This window comes from Ovis aries, chromosome 16 (genome assembly GCF_016772045.2).
Source record: "Ovis aries strain OAR_USU_Benz2616 breed Rambouillet chromosome 16, ARS-UI_Ramb_v3.0, whole genome shotgun sequence".
In the NCBI taxonomy this organism is placed as follows: Eukaryota; Metazoa; Chordata; class Mammalia; order Artiodactyla; family Bovidae; genus Ovis; species Ovis aries.
In genome coordinates, this window is record NC_056069.1 from 3398687 (window position 1) to 3414834 (window position 16148).

The following is a 16148-nucleotide window of genomic DNA, read 5'->3' on the forward strand; positions in this document are numbered from 1 at the left end:
GGGAGGCGGCGATGCGCACGGCCGGAGAGACGCGGAGGAGGAGACATGAGCCGGCAGGCGCCCGGACGGAGCGGCCGTGACGCGTTCGTGCTGCCGCCGCGCGCCCCGGCCCCAGAGCGCTGACCCCTGGCCCCGCGCAGCCCCACGGCCCGCCTGGAGAGTGCGCCCCAGCTTCCAGACCTTCCGCGCATGCTGCCCCCGGAGTGAGTCGGGCAGCCAGCCTCCCGCGGACGCCCGGACGGCCGGCCGGCCGGCAGAGAGCCAGGTTCCTCGCACCGGCGGGTGCCTCCTGCCCAGCGGCGGCCGCCTCGCAGCCCCCGCGCCAGCCCGGAGGGCGCAGCGCTCGGGAGGAGCCGCGCGGGGCGCTGATGCCGCAGGGCGCGCCGCGGAGCGCCCCGGAGCAGCAGAGTCTGCAGCAGCAGCAGCCGGCGAGGAGGGAGCAGCAGCAGCGGCGGCGGCGGCGGCGGCGGCGGCGGAGGCGCCCGGTCCCGGCCGCGCGAAGGGGACATGTGCAGGCTGGGCTAGGAGCCGCCGCCTCCCTCCCCGCCCAGCGATGTATTCAGCGCCCTCCGCCTGCACTTGCCTGTAAGCGCCCGCGCTCGGCGGGGCTGCCCACCCTGCCCGGACGTCTGTCCGTGTGCCTGTGGCTCTGCCCGCTCCGCCGTTCTTTTGACTTTGCGGCTGCGTCTGTCTGTGCGCGCGTTTCCCTCCCTCCAGTCCCAATGACCTCCTCTCCCTCTCTCTCCCCCGCAGGTGTTTACACTTCCTGCTGCTGTGCTTCCAGGTACAGGTACGTGGGCTCCTGACTCTGACGTTCCCTCTGCACCCACCTGCCCCTGCCTCCCGGTACGCGCCGGTCCCCTTCCCCCGGGCCGCGCCCCCTCCCTGGGCCCCACCCCTCCTGGGCGTGGAACGGTGCACCTGTTCCCAGGGCGCCGAAGGGCGGCTCCGCGTGCGCCCAGCGCGGGCGGGGAACCGGCCAAGGGCAAGGGGCTCTGTTGCTGGACTCAGGCCGGCGCGGCCCCAGTCCGCTTCGGCTGGGAGCAGACCCTTGGAGCGGAGGGCTCAGTCGCCACAGTGTGCCAGGCTCCGAGCCCCTCGGCCCCGGCGAGGAGTTAGGATGGAGGGATTTTCTCTGCCAACCGTCTCTTCACCATCTCCGCTCGCTCTTCCAAACAAAAAGGCTCCTTTCAACCGAGTAGATTCCGAGTCCAGGGAGAAAGCTTCAGTTGTAAATTACCCTGTGGTTTCAGAGGCGTTTGCAGCATTGAGAGATGTGGAGCTAGGAGGGGAGACGGGAGAGAGGGCGCAGAGCGGAGCACCTAAGCAGAGGGACCCTTGCCTGCGAGGCAACGGGCCGCGCTTCGCACACCCTGGCCCAAGGTGGTGCAGCCCTCGGCTGCTTCCTCGCCTCACTCCCCGCTCGCTCACTCTCCTGAATCAGAAGAGGGCTTGGCGCTCAGCCTGGAAAGCACTTGCTAAAATCTGATCTGTTACTTCAGCAGCTTTCAGACTCGGGAAGGTCTTGGCACGCAGACAGTTGGAACGCTGGTGCTTCCAAAGCCGTGGAAATGAAGGAAGAGGGTTGGGGGGGGGGGGGGGGGGGGGGGGGGGGAAAAAGAGGAACTGAGGGAGCCGACTTCAGCGCGATTAGAACCAGACCAGGCTGCCTCAGCTCGGGGCGGGGGTGCGCGGAGGAAAAGGGACTAGGACATGCCAGCTGCCCTAGCCCCCCGCCCACCTGAGCTCTGCGGGAGGGACCCTCGGAGGAGCTGGCCTGGGGCCAGCTGTCTGCCCCTCTCCCCTCTGGCCTGAAGGCAGGTGTCCTCCTAGGGCTAGAGAGTATATGCTTAGGCCATGGTTTTCTGGATTCTTGAGGTGCCCAGGGGGAGCTCGAGCAGGGAAAACGGTGGTTCTCCCAGGTGTGGGTGTTTTGTGCCATTGGCACAGCGGTCTCTAGCAGAGGGTGCTTTCTAGCAGAGGGTGGTGCTGGAGCGGCAGTGGCTGTGGTGGAGGGTCTGCTCGTCTCCCCTCCCACTCCCAGGAGGGAATTGTTACCATCAAGATGGACTTTGAGCTGCGGGCAGGAAGCACGGATGGACAGACTGATGGGTTCTTTCCTTCTGTTGGCCAGGCTGGGGTCCCCGGTGACTCTTTGAATCAATACAACTGGAGTCAGTAACTTAAGACTGGCTGTTTGCCAAGCAGATGTGACCCTATGTGGTGGCGGGGGCGGGGTGGGGAATGGCTGGTGTCAGAGAGAGAGGCCAGTGCCTGGCATGGCCTGCCTGGTTTGCAGCTGAGTCCCCAGGCAGAGGGCAAGCCCCAGGGTCACTTCAGGGAACTGCTTGTCGGACCTGGGTGAGAGCTCTTCCTCAGTGTCCTGAGCCTGGGAGCGGGGACAATGAAATGGGCGTGAAGTAGAGAGAAATGGTTTCAGACTTTGTTGCCCAAGCCTCTTGTTGTCTGCTGCCTCTTGGTCCTTGAAGCGGGGTCCAGGAGGGGATGTTCTGTGGTCTTTGTGTTTGCTAGGAGAGTGTAAGGGAGGGAAGCTGGACTCTGCATCCTGCCTTCACGTCCTGGCTAGAGCCAGAGCCAGCCTTTGTGGGGAAGAAGCTGGGGTGGCCCGTCTGGGTTAAGTCTTCAAGCAGGTGAGGGAGCCTTCCTCCTCTCCCCTCCCCTCACTGCCCCACCCCTCCCCTTTGCAGTCTTTTCCCTTCTAAACTGCCTTAGGTCTGACTAATGTTTTTAACTCATGGTCCTTGTACCCTTGGGATGTCTAAGGATGGGATTATGGGGAAGGGGTTTGAAACAGTATTCAAAATGATGCCCAAGTATGCAGTGTCTGTGAGAGCGTTCTCAGCTCCCCATGGAGTTTGGAAAGCACCCATGATGGCTGAAAGGTAAAGCAACACTACCCCAGGGAGTTACAGACAAGCTTGGCAGGTGCAAATCCTCCTTTATGCTCTAGGGCCAAGAGGAGTGGTCTTAGAGGTGAAGGTGAGGGGTGGGTCGCCCACAGGAGTCTGCAGGAGTCTGGAGTCTGCTCCCTACTGCAGTGTTGGGCCACCACCAAGAGAGCAGCTATTTCCTGGACAGTGGGCATTTGGAAGGTGGTTGTGAGCAGTACCCAGCGAGGCCCCCTGCATGGTGGGAAGGCTCAGGACTCTGCCATCCTGTGGACGGTCCTGAACCCCAGTTCCATCTTTCCCTATACATGGACCTTTGTGAGACTTAGTTTTATCGTGGGGGGCCCTGAGGATGAGATGGCATATGAAGGTGTTGAAGAGGTTTTGCGGATTCTCATCACCCAGGAGGGCACGAGGCTCTGTCAGAAACTCTATATACCTAACGTCCTTCCCTCCCGGCCCTAGAGTTTTGGAGAACTGGTCCAGTCCTAGCAATGGAGTTTCTGGGCTCCTGCCTCTTCCTATTAGCCACCAAGCCCCCACTGGGCCCCTGCCCCCAGCCACATTTCCTTGAGCACAGTCAATGCCAGACACTGCCCCCACCCCGAGATGTGGTGAGCCCCACCCTCCCCCACCGGCAACCCCCAGGAGCTAGAAGCTGGGAATTTAATAAAATCCTTTCTCCACACGACTTGGGACACCGTGGATAGCTCAAATCGGAAGAATTTTAAAAATTTCCAAGGGGAGCAAGCGGCGTGACCAGTAAATTGCTTTTCTGCACTTGGCTGAGCGCTGACAATGACACCGGGCTGGGCCTTTCACGCAGCTCCGCTGGCACCTGCCTGACATTGTTCCTGCCTCCGGGCTCCGCCAGGTCCTGGCCTTCCCCGCCCCCCCCCCCCCCCCCCCCCGTCCCGCCTCCCACAGCGCTGCTTCCTCCCTCGCCACGCTTGTTCAAGTCTGGAAGTGTCCTTCCAGGCCTTGTCCTGACCACCCCTACACCTGGCCTCCTCAGTGCGGTTTAGAAGCTTTCTTCCAGTTCACTAGGGTGGGGAAGCCAGAGACAGAGTCCTCTGGGACTTCAAAAGAATGGAAAGCAGTCTTGTTGGGTTGCACTTTTAATTTCTCAAGAAGCAGCCTCATGCATCCGTCCGTCTGACCAGTCAGGTGTCCCTTCCTCACATGTTGGCTGCAAGCCTGGTTCTTGCTGGCCCTGGAGCAAGGCCAGTCGCTTCCTGGCCTCATGGAGCCCCTGGTCTAGAGAGGGAGGGTGCCAGATTCACAGGAGCTCCTTCAGCGCCTTCCTTTCCAGGATGTGAAGTGCTGAGAGGCAGGGAGTGGCCTCCTGGCTGACAGAGGGGGAAACCAAGGCGGGGGAGAAATGACCCGCCTTTATTGAGCAAGTTTTGCTTGTAAGAATTTCCAAGTGGCTCTTGCATCAGGAAGTCTGTTTCGTTTTTGCTACCTCATGGCAAGGGAGACTGAAGGAGGTGAGGAAGATATTCCCATCTCCCAGATGGAGAAACTGAGGCCCAGAGTGGGAGGCCCAGAGTGAGGCCCAGAGTTTGTTCAAGGCAACGGCTAAGCTTCAGCTCTCTGAAATCAGGATCTCGTATTCTTTCCAGCACACCAGGCAGACTTTTCGAGAGATACTGAAAGCATACTGATGGGGACACTGAGTCTCCAGAGAGATGCTAGGGGTCCTGAAGGAGAGATCTGGTGATCTGGTTAAGTCTCCATGATAGGATCCCTGTAGTTGGGATCAGAGCTGGTGGGGGCCTGGGGGCTGTCTGTGGTTGAGGGCATCTGATCTGGTGTCTTCAGGCCCTGTTCGTCCTGGGATGTTCTGGTCTAAAAGGGTTTCCAAGCTGGAGGTAGGAGTTTTGTAGGGGGCACAGGGCTGGTGGGTTCAGCCCTCTCCCCACGTGGAAGGGGAGAGGGGCACCCTGTCAGCCTTCCTGCAGTCCAGGAGTGTCACCTGCTCTGAGGCAAGGAGGTGGATTTTTAAAATTTCCTGTGGTTGGCACTGCCAGGGTCCAGCAAGCTCTGGGTAGCATGTCAGGGCCACAGCGTTGCCTCTTCCCTGCCCTGGAGACTATAAGGGCACGGTGGGCCCCCAGAAGGAGGTGGGTGGGGACAGGGAGGAGACTTTCTGCCCTCAGCTGGTCCTGATCAGAGACGTTCTTGGCATGGGAAAGCAGGGTGTCGGGCTGACACCCTCACCGGGAGCTCCCGCCAGGTGCTGCGGGCTCGTTACGTGAAGGACGGTTTCTCACAGCACCTAGGCTGTGCCTCACAGGCAGCCTGAGATTAGGAATTCTCAGATGAAGGGAGTGAGGCTCAGGGGCAAGAAGTAATCTGCCCTCGGTTGCATGGCAGGAGAGTGAGGCAGAGTGCGATTCACCTCTAGCTTAGCCACTCTAGGACCCGGGCTTGTGAAACAGCACTTCAGAGGCTCCAAGTCTGCCAGGTTCAGAGAGTCACTCTGCCTTGTATTTGCTGTGTGATCTTGGGCAAGTTACTTAACCTCTCTGGGTCTCGGCTTTTGCGTGGATAGAATGGGAAGGAAACAACCAGTAAAACAGTTCCTCCTCCCTAAGGATGTGGAGCAGGGGGGAGTGCAGAGCCCAGGGCTCTGAAATCTTACCTGCATTTCAAGACTTTGCTCTGGGAGGATTCCCTCCACTGCCCCGTGAGTGGCGTAAGCTCCACTTGCCCACGACACTCTACCTCTTGGCGACTGGGGCGAAGGAAGGGATTGATTGTTTTCTTTCTGAGGGCAGGAGTTGTCTGATGGATGTCTGTGTGCTCCCTATCTTGTGCTGGGTTGCGCTTGCCCCTCACTCACAGGAACCCGTGGCCAACCCCTTAGGGGAGGGTAATGCCACGGGCCTTGCCAGTGAGGCTGAGGAGAGCCACCGGGCCTCAGGCAGGGCCAGGGCCTGCTGTTGGCTCCTTAGGTCTGAGCATTGGGATTTGTTCGGAAACATCGAAGGGTAAGCAGGCCCTCAGGCTTTAGGCAGACTTGCTGATTGTGGCTGGGAGGTGACTGGCTTTTGTTTGCTCTGACATCCAAATGGCATAAGGCCTCAAGTCCATTTAAAATACTGCTTTGCTGAGGATGGGGCCAAAGAAGAGCCCCCCCATAGGCCACAGAGCGGAAACGTGCTGAGGACGCTTGGTTTGGAGTCCTAGCTCCATCCCTGGCTCTCTGGGTGGCCTCCCTCACTGTGCCTCAGTTTATCCACCTGGGTGTCAGTGAAGTGAGCAAGGCAGCTTCTGTGAAGCGTGAATGTGTGGGCCTTGACATAGGAGAAATCTTGGTTTGAATCCTATCTGTGCTGCTGAGCAGCTGTTTGGCAAATTTCTTAGCCTTCCACCCTTGGCACTCAGTTTTCCCCGTCTGTGTAATGGAGCTGTGGAAGGTACCTGCTTCGTAAGGGCTGTGGTGAGGAGGACTAACTAGGACGGTGGGCACAGAGCAGCTAGCACCGTGGCTACGCTCGGTAAATAACTGCGTCATTGCAGTTGTTCGATGGATTATACGCTCTGTGTGTGCTGACATGCCGCACAGTGCTGGAGAAAGCCAGAAGGACCTGCCCCTTGCATCGGTGCTATCAGGCCCCTCCTGTCTGAGCACGGATCTTGGGTTTAGGTCTGAAGTTTACCCTCAGTGCATCGCTCGCAGGCTGGGTGCCCTTGGGAAAGCTCTTTAACCTCTCTGAGCCTCTTATCTCCTCATCAGTTGAGAAATAGGAACAGTAATACCACTCCTTGGGGACAGTCACTGAAGCCATATCATGAACCTGATATGCAGGAGGCATTCAATTATGGTGCTTCTCATCAGCAATCATGACTGACCCTGGACTGGGTTTTGAGCAGGATGCAGAAGATATCTGAGGCTTCGGCATTTCTCCTGAATGTGCTGTGAAGAGATGGCAGGTGCTTTGGGCAGAGTGGCTTTTTACCAGTCTCCCCTTCCCACCTCTGCCTCAGAACCCCTTCCCACTTTCTCACTGCTCCATGACCCAGTGCTTTCTCTGCTGGGGCTCACAGGGATGAATAGGAGCTCAGGCTCTGGATTCAACCTACCTGGGTCATACCCCGCCTCGGCCACCTGGAAGCTGCATGATTGAGGGGATTCTGGCTCCTCTGTGGCTCAGCTTTAATAAGAGCACCAAGGTGGGACCCCCCTTGGGGTTGCTGTCGGGGCGCATTGTGGTCCCCGGGGGAAGCTCCTGCTGCACCCGGCTGGTTACCTGCGCTCAGTGACTACGAGCCGCTGTGATGCATTTGACTCTGGTGTGCCCCGAGTCCTGCCTGTCCGCCAGCCCCGGTTCCTGAAGTCAGAGGAGGCCTGGCACAGCCGACCATGCGGCTCCAATGTCAGGTCAGCGAGTAGAGGGCTGTGGGGAGCAGCTTCCCTGAGGGCCGGGCACCTGGATTGAACCCCCTCAACCCTGTACCAGCTGGGGGCCACAGGGTATTCAGAATCTGTCCCAACACTCAGGGACTTGCGCGAAATCTGTGCAGAGGGTGTTCTGATGAAGGGCCTTGAAAATAGACTCAGGGTAAAGGGAGGATCTGGCCAGGGAAGGAGTTCCATTTGAGTCTTGAAAAAAGAACAAGCTGGGCAAAGAGTCTGAGCCTGCCTCTGTGTGTGTGTGTGTGTGTGTGTGTGTGTGTGTGTGTGTGTATGCATGCGTGTACACACAGAAAAGCCTTTGCAGGCACATGGAGCATTTCTGCAAGGAGCAGGGAACAGCCTGCTGTGCTCAGGGGACTCCACACTGGTTGGAGTGGCTGGTGCGTAAAGTTCAGGAATGGGGGTGATGTAAAAGGCCATGATGGGCCTTGAATGCCGGAATAAAGGGCTTATTTATTACCTCTTTGACATGCAGGACCATTCTCCCCACCCAAGGGCTTCCAGGAAAAGGGACTGGAAGGAATGAGAAAGGGAGGAAAGAAGGGAGTGTGGGTCTGTTGGAGTCCTGCCCCCTCCCACAAGCTGGCTCCAGGGTTGACTGGCTGCAGCGCCCATATTGACGATCTGTACAGAGAGGCTGATGTATGGGGAGGAGGCGCCCCCGGTCAGCACCTTGGGTGGCAGCATCCCCTCCCGTGGTGATACTCAGCCCTGCCAATCAATACATTGACAACCCCGGGAGCTTAATGGACAGGCTGGGGGTGGAGAAGTACCCTTTGGAGGGTCACTCTGTCCTGACTGGGATGGATATGGTGAGTGTGACGGCAGAGAGGGGAGGAGCCCGGAGCTGCAGGGTGGGTGGGGCCTGGGTCTGAGTGAGCCAAGCTCAGATTCAGGGGTGGCCCGGCCTTTCTCCTCCCCTTCCTGTCCAAGGGTGGCTGCTTGGGGAACCTGACGGGCTCTGGAGCCAGAGACAGGCCCTGGTCTTGGCGCATCCGAGTTCGTCCACCTTGGGCAGATCCCTCGGCCTCTCTGCGTTTCCCTGCATCATGGGGGTGGCGATCGCATTAACCTGCTCAGGTCCTGCGAGCAGTGAGGAAGCGGGGCCTATGAAGTGCTTAGCTCAGGCCCTGGCCCTGAGCACGTGCCCACTAGGTGGGTGCCAGCATAAGTTTCGCTCTCAAGGACAATAATAATCCACAGAGCTCTATGATTGGCATCAGATCCTGGGCAGGAGGCCAGGCTTGCTCTCGAGGAAGAGTTTGGGAGCTGCCTTTCAGCTTGGAGAGGGTGCTGACTCTACCAGGGACCACTCCTGGAAGGGAGTGCAGGTCTCGGGGTTGAATCCAGAATCTGGAGAAGCTCTGAAAGGCCTCGGCACAGCTGGCCCGATGCTGCTCCTAGAGCAGGAGGCAGGCGGTGGTGGAATGTGGCCGGAAGTCTGGGGGCTGCCTCTCCTGGGACCAGGGAGACCCTCCCTTTCTGGGCAGGCTGCCTGGAGACAGGGGCACGGGTTTTGTGAGGCCTCAAGAATGGGGACCTGGGCGGGAGGGGGCAGTCTGAGCCCATCCTCCTCTCTTAGGTAGGATGGGGAGCTCAAGGCCTTCAGTCCTTTCATGTTTAATCCTCCACCTCAGTCCCTGCCCCACTGGCTTGTGGCCAGAGTCAACTGCTCTCCTGAATCGGGGAGAGGTGGGTGACAGAGAGAAGGGAAGAGCAGAGAGAAGCAGGCCGGCTGAAGAGGAGGGGAGTGTGCGTCCTAAGCTGAGCTGGATCCAAATCTTGATCCTTTTTTGCACCAGTTCTGTGCAATGTAACCTATCTGAGCCTCAGTTTCCTAATCTGGGAAATGAGGATAATGATCATACTGACTCATAGGGCTGCTCTGAGGACAACATGAGATAATTTACTTAAAGTTGTTCTTAGCACAGAGGACATGCTCCATAAGTTGTGGCTGTTTAGACAAAAGAAAAAGAAAAAAGGTACCTAATGATTACGAATGGTTTTCTGAGATAAATAATTGTAAGCAATCTCATTCTGCTGATGAGAAAACTGAGGGTTAGAGAAGTGGAATAAGTTGGTGATTTGCGATGGAGCCAGGTCACACTTGAGGTCAGCGAGTGTCAGTTACCTTGCTGAACATGTATGATGTGGGTGTCTAGATATCAGGTGTGTGTGTAGGAGATGTGGCCGATGGTGGGAGGTGGGCCCAGGATAAAACAGGAAATTCCTGCAAACATGCCTTCAGAGTCATGAGGGATTGAGGAGATGGAAACCTGGAAGCTGGCCCTGGCGTGGGGGGCTCACCCCAGCATCTTTTCACACACGTTAGTTTCCCTCCAAGGTGCCTAAGGGAGGAGGCTTGGAAGGTGGGTGGGGGCTGGATGGTAAAGGACTACGTGTGGGTGCTTTGCTATGGATGGGGGCAGCCAGATGGATTCTGGAATAGGGGAGCCCCCCCGCTGTGAGGCTGCAGGCAGAGATAGCGAGCTCTGTTCCACCAAGCACCACCACGTTCATGCTACGTTCTGGGGCACAGCCGGAGGGGGGACAATTGAACCCATTGGGCCATTGCTGCCCCTGTGCAATTCCTGGGTCTGGGCGTGAATATTCCCATCAGAGCCCAAGCCCTCAGGTGAGGGAGGCAGGCCCCAGGAGGCAATCGTGGTCTCGGTCAGGCTTCAGGAGGACCCCCATTGCAGGCTCCCCTGTTGTGGGAAAAGCTGCCTTGACCCAAAAGGCAGGTATGTGGTGGGCGGGAGGAGAGCCTCTTATAAGGCACTGATCTCTGGCCCAGGAGACACCCTGCCTGTCCATCCCTGCTCACCTCATGAGAGCTGCGGCCTTTTGATTCCTGTCACACTGCAGCCTTTCAGCACCTCTGGTGGTTGTGCACCTGGACAGCTGTTAGCCGGGTAGAGAGCAGCTCTGGCTGCTCTAGGAAGGCCTGGAAGATGGGCCCCCCTTGGGCGGTGAGGCCAAGTAGCAGTAAAGGGAGGGAAAGGACCCTCCCGAGTGGTGCTGCTCTGCCTGAGCTCCGTAGGCAGACCTGGAGAGGTGGACCGGTGCTGGGCCTTCCTCCACAGGAGGCTGAAGAAGTGTGATGAGGTACCGTGTCTTGAGGTCTTCTTAGCAGAAAGCCTGGAACAGAGGAGAGCTTAGCAACTGATGGCTTTAAAAACCCTCTCCTGTTACTCAGCTCATCTGGTTAGTAAGTGGTGGGCTGATTTTGGCTGCCAGGACCCCCTCATCCTAGCCGCAGTTGTATGGCAAACACTTGCCAGGTGCAAAGGTGGAGATTTAGGGGTACACCAGGTAAACTGGACTCCGGGGACAATGAACAATGCGTTACAGTAGTGCCCACAGGCTATAACCCAACCTGAGGCCAGTGGAGAGGAAACAGGTACCTTCCAGAGGAGATACCTGGGGCAGGGGCCAGACAGGCAGAGGGGACTGGGCGCCTTTTTTTTTTTTAACTTTTTATTTTGTCTTGTAGACCCAGGTGGTGCAGCGGTAGAGAATCTGCCCGCATTGCAGGAGACACGGGTTTGATCCCTGGGTCGGGAAGAACCTCTGGAAAAGGAAATGGCAATCCCCTCTAGTATTCTTGCCTGGAGAATCCCATGGAGAGAAGAGCCTGGCGGGCTACAGTCCATGGGGTCGCGAAAGAGTCGGACACGACAGCACACATGCGAGGCTTTACCCGGGGCTTTTGTGTTGTGTTGGAGTGTATCTGATTGACAGTGCTGTGATAGTTTTGGGTGGACAGCAAAGGGACTCAGCCATGGAGGATCCGGCCCGTGCAAAGACCTGCAGCCCCCGGAGGCCCGGCCCAGGAAGCCCAGGGCGCTCCCCACCTTTCCAAATGGACGGACTCTGTCTCCATGTCGGAGGCCACCCGGTGACCTCCCTTGGGATTGACCTGGCCCCAGAGTGCGGTTCAGATGGTGGGAGCTGGGCAAGATGGATTGTCCCCACACCCTGGGAATGGCCCCGCATAGCCTTGCTGACCCTGGGTCACCCGGCCGCCTCTGCCCAGTGGGCCAGGAGGAAAATCATTAATGGGAGGCTGCTTCCGGGCGGGACAGCGCCCCTCAGGGACCCGGGGTGAGGAGATTGGTTTGACCTCTGGTCAATAAGGTCTCCTGTGAGCAGGAGGAGATCTGGAGAAGAGGGGAGGAGGCCTGGCCCTGGGGGGTGGACAGGGCCGGCCCACCTTGTAACGTCATTCCACAGGCCCCTCAGGTGTGGGCCTCGGGGGCACGCAAGCTCCGTCCTCCCTGAGCACCAGGGTGTCGCAGGAGGTGGGTCCCAGGTATGAGAACTGGCTCTGAATGGGCTGGCCGCTGAAGGTCGTGCAAGTGAAACGTGTGCGTGCTGGGTGTGCCGGTGAACAGACCCTGCGCCCGTGGGCCGTGCGGTTCGGAGCAACCAACTCACATTTTCTGAGCCTTGGTTTCCACATGTGCTAAATGGGGTGACAAGCATTCCCATGTCCTAGGGCTGAAGGGACGATCAAAAGCACTGACCTCTTCCCAGACTGTCATCTGAGCAGCTCAAGTGCCTTGTCCCTAAGGACATGAGAGTATGACCTACTTGTGTCATGGGGAGGCTTCTGTTTGCAGGGTTTCACCAAGAGCCTCTTAAAAGCATCCCTGGCATCCTCTCAGTAGTTTTTTTATTCCAATATCTATTTCCTGGGCTATGCTGGGTCTTAGTTGTGGCACAGGTGATCTCTGGTCTTCATTGCAGCATATGACATCTTTAGTTACGGCTTGTGGGGCCTAGTTCTGACCAGGGATCAAAGTCAGGCCTCCTGTATTGGAAGCATGAGTCTCAGCCACTAGACCACCACGAAGGCCCCACTCAGTAATTATCTATGCCTGCTGAGCACTTGACTCTGTACCAGGCAACTGTTCTAAGATTGTATGTATGATATTCATAGCAGCCCACGAGGTGGGTATCGTTGTCACCTCTCAGTAACTTGCCTGGGGACCCTCAGCTCAGGAGTGGCTAGCCCTGGGTTTTGAACGTGGATCTTGCTCCCGATGGCACTGGTGGGGCAGGCGGGGCCCAGTGAGGGGGCGCTGAAAGCAGCGCTCTGGGGACTGTACAACTTGGGGCTACCTCTGCCAAGGCCTGCTCTGTGACCGTGTTGGTCCAGCTTCAGAGCCTCAGTTTCCTCACGTGTCATGTGGGATAGTGTTTCCACTATGAGGATGATAGTGAAGGTTAAATGGCGTGGTCCAGCTGAAGTGCCTATGAGGCTCAGGCTGGGGTGGGAGGACGCGTACGGGTCCGCCAGGGCACAGAGACCTTGGCTTGGGCATAAGCAAGTAAGTGTGTTAGTCACTCAGTCGTGTCCGACTCTTTGTGACCCCATGGAATGTAGCCCACAAAACTCCTCTGTCCATGGATTCTCCAGGCAAGAATACTGGAGTGGGTAGCCATTCCCTTCTCCAGGAGAATCTTCCTGACTCAGGGATTGAACCCAGGTCTCCTGCATTGCAGACAAATTCTCTACCATCTGAGACGCCTGGGAAGCCTGGGCATGGGGGTGTAGAAAGAAGGAAAACGCAGTTCCTGCCCCAAGGAGCTCCACAGCTGAGGGGTGGGACATGCTCACGCAGTCCTGATTCCAAGAGCCTTCCATGGGCTGAATGGGGTCCTGCTCACATAGAAATGGGATCCTGAAAGCCTAGCATGCCTAGAACAAACCTGGGATGCTGTCTGGACTTGAAGAATTACTTAGCTTTCTGGTTAAATGGGCTGGGACAAGCATAGAATTATCAGGGCACAGGGAAATCCAGAGGTGCTAGGGGTAAAAAAAACCCTGCCTGCCAATGCAGATGTAAGAAAACGTGAGTTTGATCCCTGGGTTGGGAAGACTCCCTGGAGAAGGGCATGGCAGCCCATTCCAGCATTCTTGCTGGGAGAATCCCATGGACAGGGGAGCCTGATGGGCTACAGTTCATAGGGTCACAAACAGTCGGACATAACTGAAGTGACTTAGCACGTATGCAGGGAAACCTCATTCAGTGTTACATGGGATGACAGGAGCCTGGGTCTTTTCAGTGTTAACTTGTTCATTCATTCATTCATTTGACAAGTGTTTGAGTTTCTACTATGCTGAGTGCTGGGGATATGGTAGCAGACAAGTCAGGGAGACAGACAAAAACCAGATAAGTAAATGTTATGTCAGGTTGATGAATACTGGAAAGAAAAACAAAGTGTGGTAGGGAGATGAAGAGCGGCAAAAGTGGGGGCTGCCCCAGAGAAGCAGTCACGGAAGTCCTGTCTCAGGATGTGACATTTGAGCAGAGACTCCAATGAATTAGAGGAACCAGAGGGCAAAAGTCTGGGAGAGAGCAGTGAAACAGGGGGAAGAGCAAGTGCAAAGGCCCTGAGGCACCTGTTGGGTTTTCTGTGTGGAATGCTCAGAGGCATACTCAGGCAGCCAGTGTGCCTGGGGGGCAGAAGTGCTAGGAGATGGAGGTGGAAAAGCGGTCAGGGGCTCATCTTGCAGGGCCTTGAGGCCACAATGGGGACCTTTATAAAAACGTGATGGGAAGGGACTTCCCTGGCATCCCAGTGGTTAAGGCTTTGCCTTCCAAGGCAGAGGGTGAGGGTTCCATCCCTAGTTAGGGAGCTAAGATCCCCTATGCCTCATAGCCAGAAAAAATCAAAACATAAAACGGAAGCCATATTGTAACAGATTCAATGAAAGGCTTTTAAAAAACGGTCCAAAAAAAAAAAAAAAATCTAAACTTGATGGGAAGCCCTGGAGAGTTTAGGAGAGGATTACACAAGGTGATTGGATTTGGTGGGAGATGGCCTTCCAGGTGGGAGACGGTAGAAGCAGAAAGCTGGTGAGGAGGTATGTGCACATTGCTCAGGTCTCACCTGGACCATGTTCAGGAAAGGAAGACTGGAGAGAGACTGTTGGCTTAGCCAGAGCTGGATTCCTGGAGAGTGTGGTCAGACATGGACTAAACTTCTAGTTGTTGTTTAGTTGCTAAATCACGTCTGACTATTTGCAACCCCATGGACGGTAGCCCACCGGGCTCCTCTGTCCATAGTATTTCCCAGGCAAGAATTCTGGAGTGGGTTGCCATTTTCTCCTCCAGGGATCTTCCCGACCCAGGGATCGAATGCATGCCTCCTGCATTGGCAGGAGGATTCTTTACCACTGAGCCACCAGGGAAGCCCATAAAAGGGGATGGATTTTTTTATGTGTGTGTGTATGCATAGTATATCTCTGCAAAGTATTAGTTGCTCAGTCATGTCTGACTCTGACCCCACAGTCTGTCCATGGAATTCTCCAGGCAAGAATACTGGAGTGGGTTGCCGTTCGCTTCTCCTGGGGATCATCCCGACCCAAGGATCAAACCGGGGTCTCCTGCATTGCAGGCAGATTCTTTATCATCTGAGCTAACAGAGAAGCCCTAAACTTCTAGGGTACAGGAAATTTGATGGGAGATGCTAAGCAAAAGCTTCTCTACAAGGGGTTAGGAGTGTGGGCAAATGCTTGGTGGTAGGGGCGAGCATAAGGACCATTACAGTATGAAGAGGAGAACCCTCCAGCATCAGCTCCTAGGGCAGAAGTGACAGTGGGGTGTGGGTCATTCATGCCGAGGAAGACACTTGCCAGGTCTCCCTCCTTTCCCACTGAGGACCTAAACAGCAATGATATGCCCCTAATCCCTGGCCCATCTCTGTGATGATTTTGGTACTTTTCTTCCCATTGGCTCACTCTACCCTCACAGCCATCCTGGGTTGCAGTCAGGATGGGGGCTCTGCTCCACTCTTTTACTGGGGAGAAATCTGAGGCAGAACAAACTGTGTTCTCAAGGTCACGTGGGCAACTCTGGTCCATAGTTCTTATTTTAATTTGGGGCTGTGGCGGAAAGAAAGCAAACTTTGTTTGCTGTCAAATAGATGTGTTTTCAAATAGACCTAGACCTGATTCTTAGCTTTGCAGCTTCCTGGCTGGGCCACCTCGGACAACTTGCCTCACCTCTCTGAGCCTCAGTTGCCCCAGCTATGAAATGGGAGATAACAGGGCAATTGAGCTTCCCTGGTGGCTCAGTGGTAAAGAATCTGCCTGCCAATGTAGGAGACACAGGTTTGATTCCCTGGGTCAGGAAGATCCCCTGGAGAAGGAAATGGCAACCTACTCAGTATTCCTGCCTGGGAAATCCCACGGACAGAGGAGCCTGATGGGCTATAGTCCTTGGGGTTGCAAAGAGTCAGCCACGACGGAGCGACGGGGCAACGCCAAGCAGGGCAGTTACGAGCGTGTGCTGGTGCTTGCCCCAGAGCTGGCATCCCGGAGGCCCTGGCTCTCTGCTGTGAACGTGGCTCCTGCACGCAGGGTGTCTGGGCTTCCAGGGTGGCTCACTGTCATCCCTTTCCCTGCCCAGGTGCTGGTGGCCGAGGAGAACGTGGACTTCCGCATCCACGTGGAGAACCAGACGCGGGCTCGGGACGATGTGAGCCGTAAGCAGCTGCGGCTGTACCAGCTCTACAGCCGGACCAGCGGGAAGCACATCCAGGTCCTGGGCCGCAGGATCAGCGCCCGCGGCGAGGACGGGGACAAGTATGGTAGGTGTCGGCCCCTTCCTGCCCCACTGTGTGCGTCTTCCTGGTTGCCGAGACCTCAGGTTCAAATCCCAGCTTGCCCAGATCCTGGCTGCGTGGTTTTGTGCCCAGTGCTGAGTCTTTCTGGGCCTCAGTTTCCTCATCTGTGGAATGAGGGTGCAGAAGCACATCCCTGAGAGCCTTGTTGGGAGCAGCAATTGAAGACCTGAGTA

The 16148-nt window shown here is 56.7% G+C and overlaps 1 protein-coding gene across 1 annotated transcript in view; it reads left to right on the forward strand.

Moving 5' to 3' along the window:
* FGF18 (fibroblast growth factor 18) overlaps positions 1-16148 on the forward strand; it is a 36349-nt gene continuing 20201 nt past the window's right edge. The window contains exons 1-3 of the mRNA XM_015101227.4: positions 1-585; positions 754-790; positions 15759-15939. Of these exons, the coding sequence (XP_014956713.2) occupies positions 554-585; positions 754-790; positions 15759-15939 (250 nt within the window). The 5' untranslated portion in view covers positions 1-553. The remainder of the gene's footprint in view (positions 586-753; positions 791-15758; positions 15940-16148) is intronic.